The 20,367-nt window shown below is 44.6% G+C and overlaps 1 protein-coding gene across 1 annotated transcript in view; it reads left to right on the forward strand.

Moving 5' to 3' along the window:
* The first annotated feature begins 7,520 nt into the window (after window positions 1-7,520).
* Window positions 7,521-20,367, forward strand: part of TBC1D10A (TBC1 domain family member 10A) — a 35,085-nt gene continuing 22,238 nt past the window's right edge. The window contains exon 1 of the mRNA XM_070763009.1: window positions 7,521-7,777. Within this exon, the coding sequence (XP_070619110.1) occupies window positions 7,575-7,777 (203 nt within the window). The 5' untranslated portion in view covers window positions 7,521-7,574. The remainder of the gene's footprint in view (window positions 7,778-20,367) is intronic.

Below are 20,367 nucleotides of genomic sequence, written 5' to 3' on the forward strand. Positions count from 1 at the left end.
AACATCCATGAAGAATGGTTGCTGGAACTGAGTATTAGTTGATGAAAAGAAGGACCAGAGGAGACATGATAGCAGCCTTCCAATATCTCAGGGGTTGCCACAAAGAAGGAGTCAACCTATTCTCCAAAGCACCTGAGGGTAGAACAAGAAGCAATGGGTGGAAACTAAACAAGGAGAGAAGCAACCTAGAACGAAGGAGAAATTTCCTGACAGTGAGAATTACTCAGTTACTAAAGTCACATTTTTCCTGCAGTTGAGTTTAGAGCAGTTTACTTTAAGTTTGTATCTGTTGTGTGCTCTTGTGTTGTTGTGGTTGAATTGGAAGTAGTTGTTGATACGAAGGACGTTGCAGCAGATGATTTTATGCGCTATGCGTAGGTCGTGTTTAAGGCGACGTAGTTCTAAGGTTTCTAAATCTCGGATTGTAAGTCCAGTTACTAATTACTCTGAAAAATACGGTACTGTCCTTATGCCTCTTTCTGTATGACAGTCACAGCAAGGGAAGGGGCCCAGGAAGGAAACAAAAATAATAATGCAAGCAGTCGTTAATTTGCAAGAGTTCGTTTAGTGACTATTTATAACAATTCTGCAAAAGGGTCGGACACAATTTTGCAACCCCCAACAACAAATCTTTATATCTACGGACTGGCAAAAGCAGTTCAATTAAGGAAATGCCACTATCATGTAAATAATAGTTCTCCAGATTTGGAAATCACCCCTTTAGTGAGATGGGTGGTGTATACATTTCGCAATAAAATATTTTTTTTAAAGGTTTTTTTAAAAAAAATTACTGGTTTTCAAATATATTTTAAAACACATAAATATATAACCACAAAAGACAGATACATTAAACAAAAACAGCAACAACTAATTATAATATCAGCAAACATTCAGTATTTCTGCTACATCAGATATATTATTAAGTCGTATAATAATATACATATTGTTGTGGTTGGCTCTGGCCCAGCTCCTGCCCCAGGGAATATGGAGGTGGATGCAGGGGAAACTTCAACATGTCACAGGCCTGTGTTGTTGCCAACAGAATCAGTTCAGAGTTTACTTTCCTTGGATGAAGGAGAAGGTGGGAGTGACTCGGCAGAGGAGGGCTTGGCACACAGCCCAGGCAGTCAATCTCCCTTATCTTCTATAGCTTCAGATGATGACATGTTGGACCCACGCAAGCGCAGAATTATGCGTAGAAGAGACCAAGTAAGAACATATTACAGGAAATAAGGGAGGCCACCTGTGTTTGGGTGGGGCTCCAATAATTAGGGCTGCTGCTATAAATAGCAGCATGTGGGTTTGGCCATTGTGGAAGAATATCTGACCGGAGTTCGTCAGGAATCTTGTGTGCTGGACTTTATTGCTTTTTCACGCCTTTGAAACCAAAGCAGAGCAGCGTATGTGTGTGTGTCTCCCTTCCTTGGAAGAAGAAGGGGTGTGAAGTTTCTCCACAGCTGCTGACTAAGTACTTAAGGACTGCTTAAGGGACATTGTACAGATTACCTGGGTTGTTTTGGGACGAGTGCTCTTTGCAATACAAAAAGAGTGCTTAGTTTATTTTGACTTTTGTGATAAAGAACATTGTTTTGAATTTTCAAACGTGTATGTGTGTGTGTCTGAAATTTGTATCCTTGAATTTTCGGGAGGCTCCTATCAGAGAGCCCGACAGAACACATATCAATTAATTACAGTAATATTCGTATTATTTCATGCAATCACCAAATCCCTATTCAAGTCATTCATATTTACATATTGATATTCTTTATTTTGCTAATCTAAAAAAAAGAAGAAGTTTTAAGCTGAGTTAGATTCTTGCAAAGAATCTCAGCCTTGGGCTGTAAATATTGCGATTCAGCAGCAAAGGCTTTTTAGAATTCCCCAAAAGACAGGCTCATGAATCAATTTGCAGAGAAAATTCCATTAAGGTGCTTTCTCCCCGTTGTAGAAACCCTTGGCTGGATTCACCCCTTGCGCCTCGCGCTGAATCATCTCCATTTTGCTGTTAGACGCCCGTCTTTCCAGAAGATTTATCTAATCTTCCAGGGCGAAGCGAAGAGAGGCATCGGAAAGGGCCCTCGGGATCTCTAAATGCCTTTCCGAGTGCTTGTTATTAACTCTGGAGGAGGATATTGGTAGTTCTTGGTCGAAAGTTGGTGTCTTTGGGTGCTCTCGGAATTTAGTAGGCTTTCTGGCAGTGGTTTCATTAACCAAACTAGGTAACATCAGTGTTAGAAGAGAATGGGGTTTGTAGAAAGGAGGAGGACTGTGGGGTTCTTGGTGCTCTCAAGTGTGCAGTGGTTAGAGTGCAGCACTGCAGGCTACTTCAGCTAACTGCTAGCTGTAGTTCAGCAGTTCAAATCTCACCATCGGCTTAAGATTGTTGGAGACAAAAGGCTTGTAAAAGAGGATTGTAAAAGCACTATGAAGCGGTATTGCTCCTTCCTTCCTTCCTTCCCTCCTTCCTTCCTTCCTTCCATTCTCCCTCTCTCCCTTCCATCCTCTTTCCCTCCCTCCCTTCCTTCATTCCTTCCCTCCTTCCATCCATCCTTCCCTCCTTCTTTCTTTCCTTCCTTCCATTCTCCCTCTCTCCCTTCCATCCTCTTTCCCTCCCTCCCTTCATTCCTTCCCTCCTTCTTTCTTTCCTTCCTTCTTTCCATTCTCCCTCTCTTCCTTCCATCCTCTTTCTCTCCCTCCCTCCCTTCCTTCCATCCTTCCATCCCTGCATCCTTCCTTCTATCCTTCCCTCCTTCCATCCTTCTATCCTTCCCTCCTTCTTTCTTTCTTTCCTTCCTTCCTTCCATCCTTCCTTCCTTCCTTCTTTCTTTCCTTCCTTGCTTCCATCCTTCCTTCCTTCCTTCCATCCTTCTTTCTTTCTTTCCTTCCTTCCATCCTTCCTTCCTCCCTTCCTTCTTTCTTTCCTTCCTTCCATCCTTCTTTCTTTCCTTCCTTCCTTCCATCCTTCCTTCCTTCTTTCTTTCCTTCCTTCCTTTCATCCTTCCATCCTTCTTTCTTTCCTTCCTTCCATACTTCCTTCCTTCCATCCTTCTTTCTTTCCTTCCTTCCTTCCATCCTTCTTTCTTTCTTTCCTTCCTTCCATACTTCCATCCTTCTTTCTTTCCTTCCTTCCATACTTCCTTCCTTCCATCTTTCTTTCTTTCCATCCATCCTTCCTTCTTTCTTTCTTTCCTTCCTTCCTTCCTTCCTTCCTGACTCAAGGTTGACTCAACCTTCCATCCTTCCGAGGTGGGCCAAATGAGGACCCAGATTGTTTGGGGGCAAGAGGCCGATTCTGTAAACCGCTTAGAGAAGGCTGTAGAAGCACTACAGAGCGGTCTATAAGTCTAAATGCAATTCCTTAATGCTGATAATGCTATTTACAGTGGTGCCGAGAAAGGCAGCTTGCAATTCGGGGCTTTAAAGATAGATGGGAGGAATCTATCTTGGAAGAGCCGCTGATGCCAACAGGGAGGGCGCTGCCAACCGAGACCGGGCACGGATTGCATCTGAACCCATCAAGGGAATACAGAGTGAAGCGTGGGTTCCTTGCCCTCTTTCGGAAAAAGCACTTTGGAAAGCTGGCGTAGCCAAGCTAGAGAGCTAGAAAATCGATCCGCTATTAAACAGCGTCCGTTGGCGTTTACTTACTGATGGGAATTTGGGTATTTCATGGCTCTTCGCTCCTCTACCCATAACAGAACACCCTACGAAACTAGACTTACAATCCTGGGTCTTGAAAGCTTAGAACTACGATGCCTTAAACATGATCTAAGTACTGTATTGCCCGCAAGATCACATATGCTGCAATGTCCTGCCTGTCAAAGTCTACTTCAGCTTCAACCACAACAACAGAAGAGCACACAATAGATTCAAGCTTAATATTAACCGCTCCAGACTTGACTGTAAAAAATACGACTTTAGTCATCGGGTTGTCGAAGTGTGGAACTCATTACTGGACTCTGTAGTATCATCCCCTAACCCCCAACATTTTACCCTAAGACTATCCACGGTTGACCTCTCCAGATTCAGAATCCATTTATCTGGCTGTGTTTCCTACCTGGTTTATAATAATAACAACAGAGTTGCAAGGGACCTTGGAGGTCTTCTAGTCCAACCCGTGTTAATATTAACGGGTGTAGTATAGGGTTCCTGCTTGGGCAGGGGGTTGAACTCGATGGCCTTCATGGTCCCTTTCAACTCTAACAATAAATAAAATACATAAATAAATAAATAAATAAATAAATAAATAAAATAATATTAATAGGATGTTAAATATACGATGGATAATTACCAAGGAAATGGCAGTATTAGTTTTAAATTAGTTTTAAAATATTAAATACAAGAAATAGTATAAGGGCAGACTAGATGGACCACGAGGTCTTTTTCTGCTGTCATTCGTCTCTGTTTCTAGTTAAAAGCAATGCGATGGGAGAATTTAGAGAAATAAAACAAGCAGCGATGGAACGTGCTCAGGCAATAATTGTCTTGGGTTGGAAGGATGCGACAAAATGGACAATGCAAAATTGGTACCGGTACATGGTAGATCATATTGATAAGACGGAGTGGCTGTGGGTTTTGCCTCCCAAGGACAATTCCATCTGTCCGTCCATTACCCTGGGGGGGGAATCACTAACCCCCTCGGAGAGGGTCCGCAACTTGGGCGTCCTCCTCGATCCACAGCTCACATTAGAGAAACATCTTTTTAGCTGTGGCGAGGGGGGCGTTTGCCCAGGTTTGCCTGGTGCACCAGTTGCGGCCCTATTTGGACCGGGAGTCACTACTCACAGTCACTCATGCCCTCATCACCTCGAGGCTCGACTACTGTAATGCTCTCTACATGGGGCTACCTTTGAAAAGTGTTCAGAAACTTCAGATCGTGCAGAATGCAGCTGTGAGAAGTATCATGAGCTTTCCTAAATACGCCCATGTCACACCAACACTCCGCAGTCTGCATTGGTTGCCGATCAGTTTCTGGTCACAATTCAAAGTGTTGGTTATGACCTATAAAGCCCTTCATGGCACCGGACCAGAATATCTCTGGGACCGCCTTCTGCCGCATGAATCCCAGCGATCAGTTAGGTCCCACAGAGTTGGCCAGGGGAAGAGCCTTCTCTGTGGTGGCCCCGGCCCTCTGGAACCAACTCTGGAGATTAGAATTGCCCCCACCCTCCTTGCCTTTCGTAAGCTCCTTAAAACCCACCTCTGCCATCAGGCATGGGGGAACTGAGATATTCTTTCCCCCTAGGCCTTTACAATTTTATGCATGGTATGTTTGTTTGTAGGGATGTTTGGTTTTTACAATAAGGGTTTTTAGTTGTTTTAGTATTGGATTTATATGATGTTTTTTATTACTGTTGTTAGCCACCCCGAGTCTACGGAGAGGGGCGGCATACAAATCCAATTAAATAATAATAATAATAATAATAATAATAATAATAATAATAATAATAATAATAATAATAGTAAATTAGGATTAAATGCACAACCACCACCCCAATATATTATAACTTCTGCCAATTTGAAGTCCTACTACCTTGATCAGCAGGTGGCAGCATCTTCAAGCTTTTCTTTAAAAAAAAAAATTTGCAATGCAAAAAATTGCACTTGAAAGACCAGAGCCTGTCTTGAAATGAAAAGCACCCCCCAAATTTCCACGCCTGCCCTACAAAAAGGAAACCACAAAAGCGAATCAATGCAACAATCTCTCTTGCACATTGTTGCTATTCTGGGTTTATTAAAGGCTAAGCCTTTTCTCTCCAATTAAGGTTTTTTGAGTGCAATTCTTAATGTATTTCACATGTTTTAAAATTGAATTTTAACTGATTTGTGCGTGTGGGTGTGTATATACTGCTCATAAAAAGAGAAAGGAAACAAAGAACCCATCCTAGATCTGAATGAATGAATGACCTAAGTGCTAAAGCCCACTGCAACAATATCGCCAAAAACGCCTCTAGAGTTGTCAACCTGATCCTACGCAGCTTCTGCTCAGGCAACCTCACCCTACTCACAAGAGCCTACAAAACTTTTGCCAGACCTATCCTAGACTACTGCTCATCTGTCTGGAACCCATACCACATCTCGGACATCAACACCCTTGAAAACGTCCAAAGATATTTCACCAGAAGAGCCCTTCACTCCTCCACTCGAAACAGAATATCCTACGAAAATAGACTAACAATCCTAGGCCTAGAAAGCCTAGAACTACGACCTGAGCTTTGCCCACAAGATCATATGCTGCAATGTCCTACTGGTCAATAACTACTTTAGCTTCAACCGCAATAACACAAGAGCACGCAAGAGATTCAAACTTAATACGAACCGCTCCAAACCTGACTGTAAAAAATATGATTTCAACAATCGAGTTATCGAAGCGTGGAACTCACTACCGGACTCAATTGTGTCAACCCCTAACCCCCAACACTTCTCCCTTAGACTCTCCACGATTGACCTCTCCAGGTTCCTAAGAGGCCAGTAAGGGGCGTACATAAGTGCACTGGAGTGCCTTTCGTCCCCTGTCCAATTGTCTTTCCTTTTTTTCACCTATCTTATATATTCTCTTCCTTTCATATATCCTCTCCTCTAAGTTCACTTTCACCCTCTTTTATATTATCACATGTCTATTTTCTTCCTATGTATTTATGTATTGGACAAATGACTAAACAAACAAACAAATAAATAAATATTCTCATTGAATCCTTTGTTCTGTACAGAGTTGAATGCGCACAACAGCAGGTGAAATTGATGGTCAATCAGTGTTGCTTCCTATGTGGACAGTTTGATTTCACAGAAGTTTGATTTACTTTGAGTTATATTGTGTAGTTTAAGTGTTCCCTTTATTTTTTTGAGCAGTGTATATACACAGTTATATTCAGGTTAATTTGAATTGTAAGGGACCGTGGAGGTCATCTAGTCCAACCTCCTCCAAAAAAAGCAGGAGATCCCACACCATTTCTGAATCTCTTCTTGAAAGCCTCCAGGGATGAAGCTTCCTATCAAATATTATTAATAATTATAATTATAATTGAATAAACAAGCTTTGAATCGCAGTTATCAAATACCATATTTTAGCTTATAGTTTTTAATTATTAGATTTTCATATGTATTGCTCACAACATACAATGCAAAAACAATACATATACAAATCTAATAATTAAAAACGATAAGCTAAAATATGGTATTTGATAACTGCGATTCAAAGCTTGTTTATTATTCAACAAGCCACGGTTAAGCGAAGCTAGTCTAGCGCCCCCTAGAGGTCTGGACGCTTCCTACCAACTTTTTGCGCAAGCCAGAAGTTCCAGAGGGGCGGGGTGGAGGAGAGAAGGAGAAGGGCCCCGTCATTCAGCGAGGTGGGTGGTGACTAAAGAGCCGGATTGGCAGCTCGGGTGACCTAAGGCGCGTCGGCAGCCCGAGGCGCCCGGGCCAATGGCGTCGGCGGAGGGCGGGCGCGTCGGCGGCTGGGCCAATGGGCGCGCCCGGGCCGGCCGCCGCCGTGGCTGAGGGGGCGGCTGAGGGCTTAGAGCCGCGGCGGCCGCGGCGGGGCTGGCGGGGGGAAAAGCTGCGCGCCGGACGGGATGGGCTCGCCGGAGCCCCGCGCCCCGCTGGCCGCCCAGGACGACGACGACGCCGCGGCCGAGACGGAGCAGGAGGGCGGAGGCGGCGGGGAGCTGGACTCGCGGAGCTCGGCGGGCGACGCGGGCGGCGGCGAGCGGCGCGTCGACAAGTTCGGCTTCCTGGTGGCCGACGGGCAGGACGCCGGGGACCCTCCGGAGGCGCCGTGAGTGGCTTTAATGCGGGGGGCGCTCTGGACATGGGCAGGGGCTGCGGGGAGGCGAGGGGGCGGCGCCCTGGATGTGGGCGGAGGCGCCCTTGGGGGCGGGAGGGGCTGCTCTTGAGGGAGTGGCGCTCTTGACATGGGCAGAAGCACCTTTGACACCTCCAAGTCCCGCTTTTCAATGTGTGGCACTCTTGACATGGGCCGAGGCATCCTTGGGAGCTGCTCTTGGCATGGGCAGGGCCACTCTTCAATGAGTGGCACTCTTGACGTGGGCAGAGGCCCTCTTGGCATGGGCAGGGTTGCCTTGAGTGAGTGACACTCTTGACATGGTCAGAGGCACCCTTGGAGGCTGCTCTTGGCATGGGCAGGGCCGCTCTTCAATGAGTGGCACTCTTGACGTGGGCAGAGGCCCTCTTGGCATGGGCAGGGTTGCCTTGAGTGAGTGACACTCTTGACATGGTCAGAGGCACCCTTGGAGGCTGCTCTTGGCATGGGCAGGGCCGCTCTTCAATGAGTGGCACTCTTGGCATAGGCAGAGTTGCTCTTGAGTAAGTGGCACTCTTGCCATGGGCAGAGGCGCCCTTGGGGGCTGGAGGGGCGCCCTTGACCTGGACAGGACTCCTCTTCAATGTGTGGCACTCTTGAACTGGGCAGAGGCACTCTGGGGGCAGGAGGGCCACTCTGGACATGGGCAGGGGCACGCTCACCCTCGGCAGGGCGGGGCTGTGGGGAGGGGAAGGCACTCTTGACGTGGGCAGAGGTGCTCTTGTGGGGCAGGAGGGGCACTCTGGACATGGGCAGGGGCACGCTCACCCTCGGCAGGGCGGGGCTGGGGGAGGGGAAGACACTCTTGACATGGGCAGAGGCGCTGGTGTGCTCTTGACATGACCTGGGCTCCAATGTGTAGCACTCTTGACATGGGCAGAGGCACCCTTGGCGGCTGCTCTTGACATGGGCAGGGTTGCTCTTGAGTGAGTGGCACTCTTGCCATGGGCAGAGGCGCCCTTGGGGGCTGGAGGGGTGCTCTTGACCTGGACAGGACTCCTCTTCAATGTGTGGCCCTCTTGAAGTGGGCAGAGGCACTCTGGGGGCAGGAGGGGCGCTCTGGACATGGGCAGAGGCACGTTCACCCTCGGCAGGGCGTGGCTGTGGGGAGGGGAAGGCACTCTTTACGTGGGCAGTGGCGCTCTTGGGGGGCTGGTGGGGCGCTCTTGACATGACCTGGGCTCCAATGTGTAGCACTCGACGTGGGCCGAGGCACCCTTGGAGGCTGCTTTTGGCATGGGCAGGGCCGCTCTTCAATGAGTGGCACTCTTGGCATGGGCAGAGGCACCCTTGGGGGCTGGAGGGGCGCTCGTGACCTGGACAGGACTCCTCTTCAATGTGGCAGAGACACTCTGGGGGCAGGAGGGGCGCTCTTGAGTCAATGGCACTCTTGCCATGGGCAGAGGCACCCTTGGCGGCTGCTCTTGGCATGGGCAGGGCCGCTCTTCAATGAGTGGCACTCTTGGCATGGGCAGAGGCACCCTTGGGGGCTGGAGGGGTGCTCTTGATCTGGACAGGGCTGCTCTTCCCTGAGTGGCCCTCTTGATGTGGGCAGAGGCGCCCTTGGCAGCTGGAGGGGCATGGCACGCTTGACATGTCCAGGGTTGCTTTTCAGTGAGGGGCACTCTAGCCATAGGCAGAGGCACTCTTGGGGGCTGGAGGGGCGCTCTTGACATGACCAGGGCTGCTCTTCAGTGTGTGGCACTCTTGATGTGCGCAGAGGCACTCTTGGGGGCTGGAGGGGCACTCTTGACATGGACAGGGATGCTCTTGAGTGAGTGGCACTCTTGACATGGGCAGAAAAACTCTTGAGGGCAGGAGGGGCTCTCTTCAGTGTGTGGCACTCTTGACGTGGGCAGAGGCACACTTGGGGTCTGGAGGGGCACATGGTTAGGGTTGCTCTTCAGTGCATGGCACTCTTGTCATGGGCTGGAGTGCTCTTGGTGACTGGAGGGGCGTTCTTCAATGAGTGGCACTCTTGATGTGGGCAGAGGCGCCCTTGACGGCTGGAAGGGTGCTCTTGACATGGCCAGGGCTGTTCTTTAATGTGTGTCACTCTTGCCATGGGCAGAAGCACTCTTGTGGGTGGGAGGGGCACTCTTCAGGGAGTGGCACTCTTGACATGGGCAGAGGCGCCTTTGGGTGCTGGAGGGGCTCTCTTGCCATCAGCAGGGCTGGTCTTTGCAAAGACACTCAAAATATAGCACGGGAAAACCCCCAAACTCGCAACAATCTACATACATACAAATGTATATCAAATTTATTTATTTATTCAATTTCTACACGGCCTTTCTCCTGAGACTCAGGGCAGCTTACAGCAAATTTATGCAAAACATGTTAGAAATCTACAATAATCAAATCTACATTTAAAATTCTGTTTAAAATACATATGTAACTGCAGCATCTTACCACTCTGCATACTTAAACCAGAAGGAGAAAAACATCACAGTTCTATCATATCTTTATTTTATACATCTTTATTTTATACATAAAGCTCTCTGCTACTTCCTAATAAATCAAGAAAAACGAGAAAGTTAGATTGCTTGATATTAAACTCAACAGGTTCGGAATGTAGTGCGAATGGGTGACATCGGTAACCTGGTTATTATAAAAGCAATAACGCTAAGGCAGATCTCGGCGGGACTATTAAACCTGCCTTTTTAGCCTTTCCAAAGTTAGCAGGTTTGTTTGTTTTATTTCTAACAGCAACTCCACTAATGTGAAATGCGGTACTTTAAAAAAAAAAAGCAATCTTGAGTTTTGTTTTGTTTTTAAATTAAAGGACTGAAAAATAAGAGGAGAAACAATCTCGATAAACAAACAAACTTGGTTTTCCAACATATCCAAAAGTTTTAGTGTTGTCTCAACTCCGTCTTTTACGGGGAGGGAGAATGTGACTATATTGCTTTAGCAATATGTTTATTTTTTAAGTTTTATTTGTTTTTGTGTGCGTGTTCGGGATGATGAGAGTTGAGTTTTAACTGCTTGCTGATTTTATGGAACGCACTGAAAACAACATTCGGAGTAAAGTTTTGCTTTGGGCCTCATTTTTGCAAGCTGTCATTTCCAAACATATGGTGGAAAAAATGAGCCTCAATTGCTTTCTATGTTTGTTCAAAAGAAAAGAGGGCTTACTCTTGAGTAAACCTTACTATAAGTCTAGTTTTTGGCAGGAAGGACCAATTTCTTGGGCTGGCACAGAGGATGTTAAGAAAAACCTCGACAGGCAGGCATGGGAAATGATTAATATTCCACTGACATATGTAGGGTAATTTTTTTTTTTTTTTAGATTAATCACGCTAGGAACTAGGTATACCTGTTCTGTTGAGCCCTTGTGTGATTGTGCAAAAAAAAAAAAGCAGAGTTGTGCATTCAGCTTTCTTTCCAACCCTTCTTCCTCTCTTTAAAATCAACTCTCGGGTTTTGCTAGGTTTGGCCTATGAGTATTTGTGTGTAAATCCTTTGGGGCTTGTTGGAATGGAGAATTAAGGAATTTGGCTGGTTTAGAAATGCTTTCCGTCTTAATAACAGAATAAGGTGATATTTTTCCCCCTGTTTCTGTTATCCCAGATCTGGATGAAAGAGAAAAGAGAACTTCAGATCGTGCAGAATGCAGCTGCGAGAGCAATTATGGGCTTCTCCAAGTATGCCCATGTTACACCAACACTCCGCAGTCTGCATTGGCTGCCGATCAGTTTCCGGTCACAATTCAAAGTGTTGGTTATGACCTATAAAGCCCTTCATGGCACCGGACCAGAATATCTTCGGGACCGCCTCCTGCCGCATGAATCCCAGCGACCGGTTAGGTCCCACAGAGTTGGCCTTCTCCGGGTCCCGTCGACTAAACAATGTCGTCTGGCGGGACCCAGGGGAAGAGCCTTCTCTGTGGGGGCCCCGACCCTCTGGAACCAGCTCCCCCCTGAGATTAGGATTGCCCCCACCCTCCCTGCCTTTCGTAAACTCCTTAAGACCCACCTTTGCCGTCAGGCATGGGGGAACTGAAACACCTCCCCCTTGCCCATGTTGTTTTGTTGATTGATTGACTGTGTGCCTGTTTTTTTATATATACTGTTTTTTATGAGATTATTAATTTAAATTGGAACTGGATGGGTGGGCATTGGATTTGGTATTGTGTACTGTACTGTTTTTTATTATTGTTGTGAGCCGCCCCGAGTTTGCGGAGAGGGGCGGCATATAAATCCAATAAACCTAAACCTAAACCTAAAATTTAGGGTTCCAGCTGTTAATCTGGTTGCCGGTTTGGTTAAGGCTGTTTTTAGGGTGGATTTGATTTAAATCAAGCCGATTTAAACCGCGATTTAATTGAAGATGATTTAAATCACAATTTAATTCGAGACGATTTAAACTACGATTTAAATCAAGCCGATTTAAACCACGAGTTTAAACCTGGAGTTTAAGAAAGAAAGAGGGAAGGGAAGAAAAGAAAAGGAAAGAAGAAAATGGAAAAGAGAAAGAAGGTAGGTCTGGAGTTTAGGAAGGAAGGAAGGAAGGAAGGAAGGAGATGGGAAAGGGAAAAAGCCCTGGAATTTAAGAAAGAGGGGAAGGAAGGAAGAAAGGACTGGAGTTTAGGAAGGAAGGAAGGAAGGAAGGAAGGAAGGAGAGAGATGGGAAAGGGAAAAAGAAAGCCCTGGAATTTAAGAGAGAGGGAAGGGAAGGAAGGAAGAAGATAGGAAAGGGGAAAAGAAGGAAGTATGGAGTTTAAGAAGGAAAGAGGGAAGGGAAGAAAAGAAAAGGAAAGAAGAAGATGGAAAAGAAAAAGAAGGAAGGTCTGGAGTTTAGGAAGAAAGGACTGGAGTTTAGGAAGGAAGAAGATGGGAAAGGGAAAAAGCCCTGGAATTTAAGAAAGAGGGGAAGGAAGGAAGGAAGGACTGGAGTTTAGGAAAGAAGAAGGAAGGAAGGAAGGAAGGAAGGAAGGAGATGGGAAAGGGAAAAAGAAAGCCCTGGAATTTAAGAAAGAGGGAAGGGAAGGAAGGAAGGAAGAAGATGGGAAAGGGAAAAAGAAGGAAGGAAAGTATGGAGTTTAAAAAGGAAAGAGGGAAAGGAAGGAAGCAAGGGAAAGGAGGGATGTAGGGAGAGAAGGAGATAGAGAGGGAGGAAGGAAGGAAAGTAGGGAAGGAAGGAAGATCTGGCGCTTAAGAAGAAAGTAGAGAACGAAGGAAGGAAGAACAGTTATACAAAACTTAAAAAGTCGACTTAAAGCCAGAGTAAAGGGGAACATTGAATAATAACGCCATAAGCAGTAAATGTTTTGCTTATCAGCAGAAACTTTGGTCTCCATTGTGGTTACAAGTCAAGGACTACAAAGGGCTTCTTCCTGGTTGGAGAATATAGTTTTTACAAAATTGGGCAAAATTACAGGGTTCCCCACTTCACCCTCGGTTTCTCCTCCCTTCTGACGTGGTGTTTTGGAAGCTTTGGTGAAACCCGCCCCGGTGCCAACAGGGGTTTTCAGGAGCCTCTTGCATTACATATCAGAGTTTGAAATTAAAGGTTGTGTGTTTGCAAGCCTTCTTCCGGATTTATGTAGGGTTTCCCCCCCCCCCCCCTTTCCACCTCACCTGCTGGCATGACAAATTCAAGCTTTCCTGTAGCAGCTCCCTCCGGTTAAATACCCTGGAAACAAAACACAAATTAATCCTAGTGTGTTTCCTTCTGTCGGAGTGCTGACAAGGCAACAGCTCAGCTGCAATTACAGCTCAGGGTTGAAAGGCTAACTCAGCTCTAACCAAGTCCATAACCAGGATAGAGAGCCTCCAGTCCAGTCCCGTCCCCCCCAAATACAGACAGTCTTTACAATTTACAATTTTTGGTTTAGTGGCCGTTGGAAGTTGCAACATCACTGGAAAAAGTGACTTGTATATCGTATAGCATACAAATCTAATAAACAATAAATAATAATAACAATAATAACAACAATAATTGCAATAACAACAACAATAATGATAATAATAATAATAATAATATTTTTTCACATAGCCATTTCACCATCAGCATCATCGTTTAATGATCCCATAATCTGGGGCTGAGTGTTTTACTGGCCCGATGCCTTTCCTGTTGCCACTATGGAGTTTTCCCCCCCAATAGAGATAGGAAAATAGAAACATAGAAGATTGACGGCAGAAAAAGACTTCATGGTCCATCTAGTCGGCCCTTATACTATTTCCTGTATTTTATCTTAGGATGGATCTATGTTTATCCCAGGCGTGTTTAAATTCAGTGACTGTAGAATCTTCCTTCCTTCCTTCCTTCCTTCCTTTCTTCCTTCCTTCTTTCTTTCCCTTCCTTCCTTCCCTTCCTTCCTTCTCTTTTTTTCCTTCCTTCTTTCTTTCCTTCCTCCCTTCCTTCCTCATTCATAGAAACATAAAAGATTGATGGCAGAAAAAGACCTCCTGGTCCATCTAGTCTGCCCTTATACTATTTCCTGTATTTTATCTTAGGATGGATCTATGTTTATCCCAGGCGTGTTTAAATTCAGTGACTGTGGATTGACAAACCAGGGTCTGCTGGAAGTTTGTTCCAAGCATCTACGGCTCTTTCAGTCAAATAATATTTTCTCGTGTTGCTTCTGATCTTTCCCCCCAACTAACCTCAGATTGTGCCCCCTTGTCCTTGTGTTCACTTTCCTATTTTCTTGAATCTTATTGAACCCTTTAACATATTTAAATGTTTCAATCATTTCCCCCCTTTCCCTTCTGTCCTCCAGTCCAGACTATACAGATTGAGTTCATGAAGTCTTTTCTGATAGGTTTTATGCCATTTTTGTAGCGCGTCTTTGGACCTGTTCAATTTGATCCATCTCTTTTTGTAGGTGAGGTCTCCAGAACTGAACACAGTATTCCAAATGGGGTCTCACCAGCGCTCAATACTGCGTGATCACAATCTCCCTCTTCCTATTTGTTATACCTCTAGCTAGGCAGCCAAGCTTTCCCTATACCGCCTGACCACAAATTGAACGGGTGCAAAGACGGGCTACAAAAATGGTGGAAGGTCTTAGGCATAAAACTGATCAGGAAAGACTCAATGAACTCCATTTGTATAGTCTGGAGGACAGAAGGGAAAGGGGGGACATTTAAATATGTCAAAGGGTTAAATAAGGTTCAGGAGGGAAGTGTTTTTAATAGGAAAGTGAACACAAGAACAAGGGGACACAATCTGAAGTTAGTTGGGGGAAAGATCAGAAGCAACGTGAGAAAATATTATTTGACGGAAAGAGTAGTAGATGCTTGGAACAAACTTCCAGCAGACATGATTGGTAGATCCATAGGAACTGAATTTAAACATGCCTGGGATAAACATTGATCCATCCAAAGATAAAATACAGGCAATAGTATAAGGGCAGACTAGATGGACCAGGTGGTATTTTTCTGCCGTTGATCTTCTATGTTTCTATGTCTTATTTTAGGGGAATCACGGTAACTTAACAAGTCCTAAGGGATTGGGCGGCATAGAAGTCAAATAAATAAAACTAAAATAATAAATTGCAGGGACTTTCTCAACAAGTGCGGCAAAAAGTCGTAATACTGTGGTGAAACTCAGAGCGGTCTTGCTTAGCGACAGAAATTTGGGGCTCAGTTATGGTTGTAAGTTGAGTCCTCTATTTGCAAAGACAGGTTTTGAAAGCCAGAAATAGTATAAGGTATAAGTAAACTAGATGGATCATGAGGTTTTTTTCTGCCATCAATCTTCTATGTTTCTGGCACACCCAATTGGATGGATGTTTACGTAAGATTCTCAATCATCCATGTGGCGGTTGTCCCAAAAAATGCTTTTTTTCAAGAGTCACCTGGACTTTTCTGGCTTCGCAAAAACGACCCGCTGTCTGCAAAGGAGTAAAAAATAAATAAAAATCTTCCATTCCCCGCCATCCAAGTCAGAGCCGAGGAAGCTTCTCAGATGGAGAAGCAAAACCTATTCAAAACAAAACTCAAGAAAAAGTCCGGTTGAGTCTTGCAAAAAGCATCTTCGGGCCAACGGGATGAAATTGCAAAGCTGCAAATCCCAAACGGTTTCTTCCCTTTCGAACGGCTAATTATTATTATTATTTTTCCCCATTTTCCGAGTTTGAAGCTGCCAAGGCCTCGTGCGCTCGCGTTCAGCGATGCTTTTCATGCGCCCCGAGAGAAATTCAATATTCCTCCTGACCTTAATTGGTTTTGTAATTGCATTCCTGCGCACCGCACAGAATTTATCTCTTTCCTGTCCGCTGAAGCCAGAAGTTTACAGCTGCCGCTTCCCGTCCCTAAACCAAAAAAAATGGGAATCCCATTCCGGAGGCCTGGACATCTTCCCCTTGAAAATACTGTGTTGGCAAGTGTTTGGTGTGTATTTTGTTTCCAGGAAGGACAGTGACAAAAAGTGCCAGAGAGCAAGCAAAACAAGAGATTATAGAGACCAGCGGAGGCCATTGTGCGTGAAGCTAAAATATATCCTGCTTGGAGGGTTGCCTGGAGTTTGGGAAACTTTGGAAAGTTTGAATATCAGGCAGCATCCAGGAAGAGAGAGAGAGAGATGGACAGCATAGAAACATAGAAACATAGAAGACTGACGGCAGAAAAAGACCTCCTGGTCCATCTAGTCTGCCCTTATACTATTTTCTGTATTTTATCTTAGGATGGATATATGTCGCTTGGCGGGACCCAGGGGAAGAGCCTTCTCTGTGGCGGCCCCGGCCCTCTGGAACCAACTCCCCCCAGAGATTAGAATTGCCCCCACCCTCCTTGCCTTTTGTAAGCTGCTTAAAACCCACCTCTGCCGCCAGGCATGGGGGAACTGAGATTATTATTATTATTATTTATTGGATTTGTATGCCACCCATCCCCGCAGACTTGGGGCGGCTAACAACAGTGGTAAAACAACATGAACAATCCAATTAATAAAAACAACTAAAAAACCGTTATTATAAAAAACCAAACATACCATGTATAACTTGTAATAGCCTAGGGGGAAAGGATAACTTAACTCCTCCCATGCCTGGCGACAAAGGTGGGTCTTAAGTAATTTGCGAAAGACAAGGAGGGTGGGGGCCATTCTAATCTCTGGGGGGAGTTGGTTCCAGATACACTTTCCCCCTAGGCCTTTACAATTTTATGCATGGTATGTCTGCATGTATGATTGGTTTTTATAAATGGGTTTTAACCGTTTTTAGTATTGTATTATGCTGTTTTGTTACTGTTGTTAACCGCCCCGAGTCTGCGGAGAGGGGCGGCATACAAATCCAATAAATAAATAAAATAAATAAATAAATAAATGTTTATCCCAGGCATGGTTAAATTCAGTGACTGTGGATTTATCTACCACGTCTGCTGGAAGTTTGTTCCAAGGATCTACTTACTCTTTCAGTCAAATAATATTTTCTCATGTTGCTTTTGATCTTTCCCCCAACTAACTTCAGATTGTGTCCACTTGTTCTTGTGTTCACTTTCCTATTAAAAACACTTCCCTCCTGAACCTTATTTAACCCTTTAATATATTTAAATGTTTCGATCATGTCCCCCCTTTTCCTTCTGTCCTGCAGACTATACAGATTGAGTTCATGAAGTCTTTCCTGATACGTTTTATGGTTAAGACCTTCCACCATTCTTGTAACCCGTCTTTGGACCCGTTCAATTTTGTCAATATCTTTTTGTAGGTGAGGTCTCCACAACTGAACACAGTATTCCAAATGTGGTCTCACCAACGCCCTATATAAGGGGATCACAATCTCCCTCTTCCTGCTTGTTATACTTGTAGCTATACAGCCAAGCATCCTACTTGCTTTCCCTACTGCCTGACAGCCTCTCTAATAGTCTGCGGAGAGGGGCGGCATACAAATCTAATGAATAATAATTAAAAAATAATAATACTTATAGGGTTTTTTAAATTTATTTGTTTTGTCAAGTACGTATCGGTGGTATACAGAGATATAATACACTGCTCAAAAAAAATAAAGGGAACACTCAAAGAACACATCCTAGATCTGAATGAATGAAATATTCTCATTGAACACTTTATTCTGTATAAAGTTGAATGTGCACAACAGCATGTGAAATTGACGGTCAATCAGTGTTGCTTCCTAAGTGGACAGTTTGATTTCACAGAAGTTTGATTTACTTGGAGTTATATTGTGTGGTTTAAATGTTCCCTTTAGTTTTTTGATGTACATACATGATGCTAGCAAGAGAGAAACATTAGGACAGGGGGCAGAAGGCATGCTGGTGCACTTATTCACGCCCCTTACTGAACTCTTATTGGGAGAGGTCAACAGTGGACAGTCTAAGGGTCAAGTTTTGGCGGTTAGGTGATGATACTACAGAGTCAGGTAGTGAGTTCCATGCATCAACTACTCGGTTACTAAAGTCGTATTTCCTGCAGTCGGGTTTGAAGCGGTTTACTTTGAGTTTGTATCTGTTGTGTCTTGTGTTGTTGTGGTTGAAGGTGAAGTAGGAAGGACGTCATAGCAGATGATTTTATGGGCTATGCATAGGTCGTGTTGAAGGCGACGTACTTAGAAGCTTTCTAAACCTAGGATTGTAAGTCCAGTTGCGTAGGGGATTCTGTTGCGAGTGGAGGAGTGGAGGGCTCTTCTCTTAAGGAGGGGAGGTCAGACTAGAAGACCTCCAATTTCCCTTCCATCCCTGGGACTCTATGATGATGTTTGAAGCTGGTCCATCCCCAGCCACCCGTGTCGTCTTTCGAATTCCTTTCCGAGTCTTCATTTTAAACGACACCTCTAGCAAAAAAAACCCCCAACTGTTAAGAGTTTACATGAGTTCTTATAAACAGAACCGAGAATAAGGAAACAAAACTCCACCCTAACAGAAATCTGTTTATTAATGCAATTTTTTGGCCACCTAAAATTGCAAAAGTTTTCCAGGTCAAGTCATTTCTCACGAATGCATCTGTTTATAAGAGATGTAAAAAATTCTCCTTGCTGGGCCCGGAGGGCAGGTAGACGGGCAGGAAAGAATTCACCTTACTGGGCACCTGTCCTTTTAATTATTACCCCTGGGATCCGTCCTTCCCACAAGCTTTGTCGGTGTTTGCATAGCTTTCCATTTAAATAATGTATTATTTTTTTTAAATGGGATTTATCAGCAGCCTCTCTTCCTGTGTTCCATATTAGCAGCTCGGGAAAAACAGGCAGATCCTTTTAAAGGATTATTATGACGAGGTTGTTTCTTTCCAGCCCTAACCAGGTGCTGGTGATGTTCCCAGCTCTTACTGGCTTGCAAGCTCTTTCATTGTTACTCTCTGCGAAGAATGTTTTCCAAGCCCTAACTCTTTGCAGGGTTTTTTCCCATTGCTCTACTTGCTCCCAATGTTTCTTTCCAGGTGCTAATTATGTTCCCAGCTTTTACCGGCTTGCAAGCTCTTTCATTGTTACTCTTTGCGAAGAATGTTTTCCAAGCCCTAACTCTTTGCAGGGTTTTTTCCCATTGCTCTACTTGCTCCCAATGTTTCTTTCCAGGTGCTAATGCTGTTCCCAGCTCTTACTGGCTTGCAAGCTCTTTCATTGTTACTCTCTGCGAAGAATGTTTTCCAAGCCCTAACTCTTTGCAGGGCTTTTTAAATTGCTCTACTTGCTCCGAATTTTTCTTTCCAGGTGCTAATGCTGTTCCCAGCTATTACTGGCTTGCAAGCTCTTTCATTGTTACTCTCTGTGAAAAATGTTTTCCAAGCCTTTGCAGGGTTTTTTCCATTGCTCTACTTGCTCCGAATGTTTCTTTCCAGGTGCTAATGATGTTCCCAGCTCTTACTGGCTTGCAAGCTCTTTCATTGTTACTCTCTCCGAATAAAGTTTTTTTAAAGCCCTAACTAGCCTGTGAAATTGATGGTCAATTTTTTTTAAAATGGGATCTATCAGCAGCCTCTCTTCCTGTGTTCCATTATTATCATTATTATTATTATTATTATTATTATTATTATTTATTACTTAGATTTATTACTTAGATTAGATTATTATTATTATTATTATTATTATTATTATTATTATTATTATTTATTGGATTTGTATGCCGCCCCTCTCTGCAGACTCGGGGCGGCTAACAACAGTAACAGAACAGTATAATCCAATACTAAAAACAGTTAAAACCCATTATATAAAAAACCAAACATACATACATACATACCATGCATAAAATTTTAAAGGCCTAGGGGGAAAGTGTATCTCAATTCCCCCATGCCTGGCGGCAGAGGTGGCTTTTAAGCAGCTTACGAAAGGCAAGGAGGGTGGGGGCAATTCTAATCTCTGGGGGGAGTTGGTTCCAGAGGGCCGGGGCCGCCACAGAGAAGGCTCTTCCCCTGGGTCTCGCCAAACAACATTGTTTGTTTGACAGGACCCGGAGAAGACCCACTCTGTGGTCACTGGGATTCGTGCAGCAGAAGGTGGTCCCTGAGGTAATCTGGTCCGGTGCCATGAAGGGCTTTATAGGTCATAACCAACACTTTGAATTGTGACCGGAAACTGATCGGCAACCAATGCAGGCTGCGGAGTGTTGGTGTGACATGGGCATATTTGGGAAAGCCCATGATTGCTCTCGCAGCTG

This window comes from Erythrolamprus reginae, chromosome 10 (genome assembly GCF_031021105.1).
Source record: "Erythrolamprus reginae isolate rEryReg1 chromosome 10, rEryReg1.hap1, whole genome shotgun sequence".
NCBI lineage: Eukaryota > Metazoa > Chordata > Lepidosauria > Squamata > Dipsadidae > Erythrolamprus > Erythrolamprus reginae.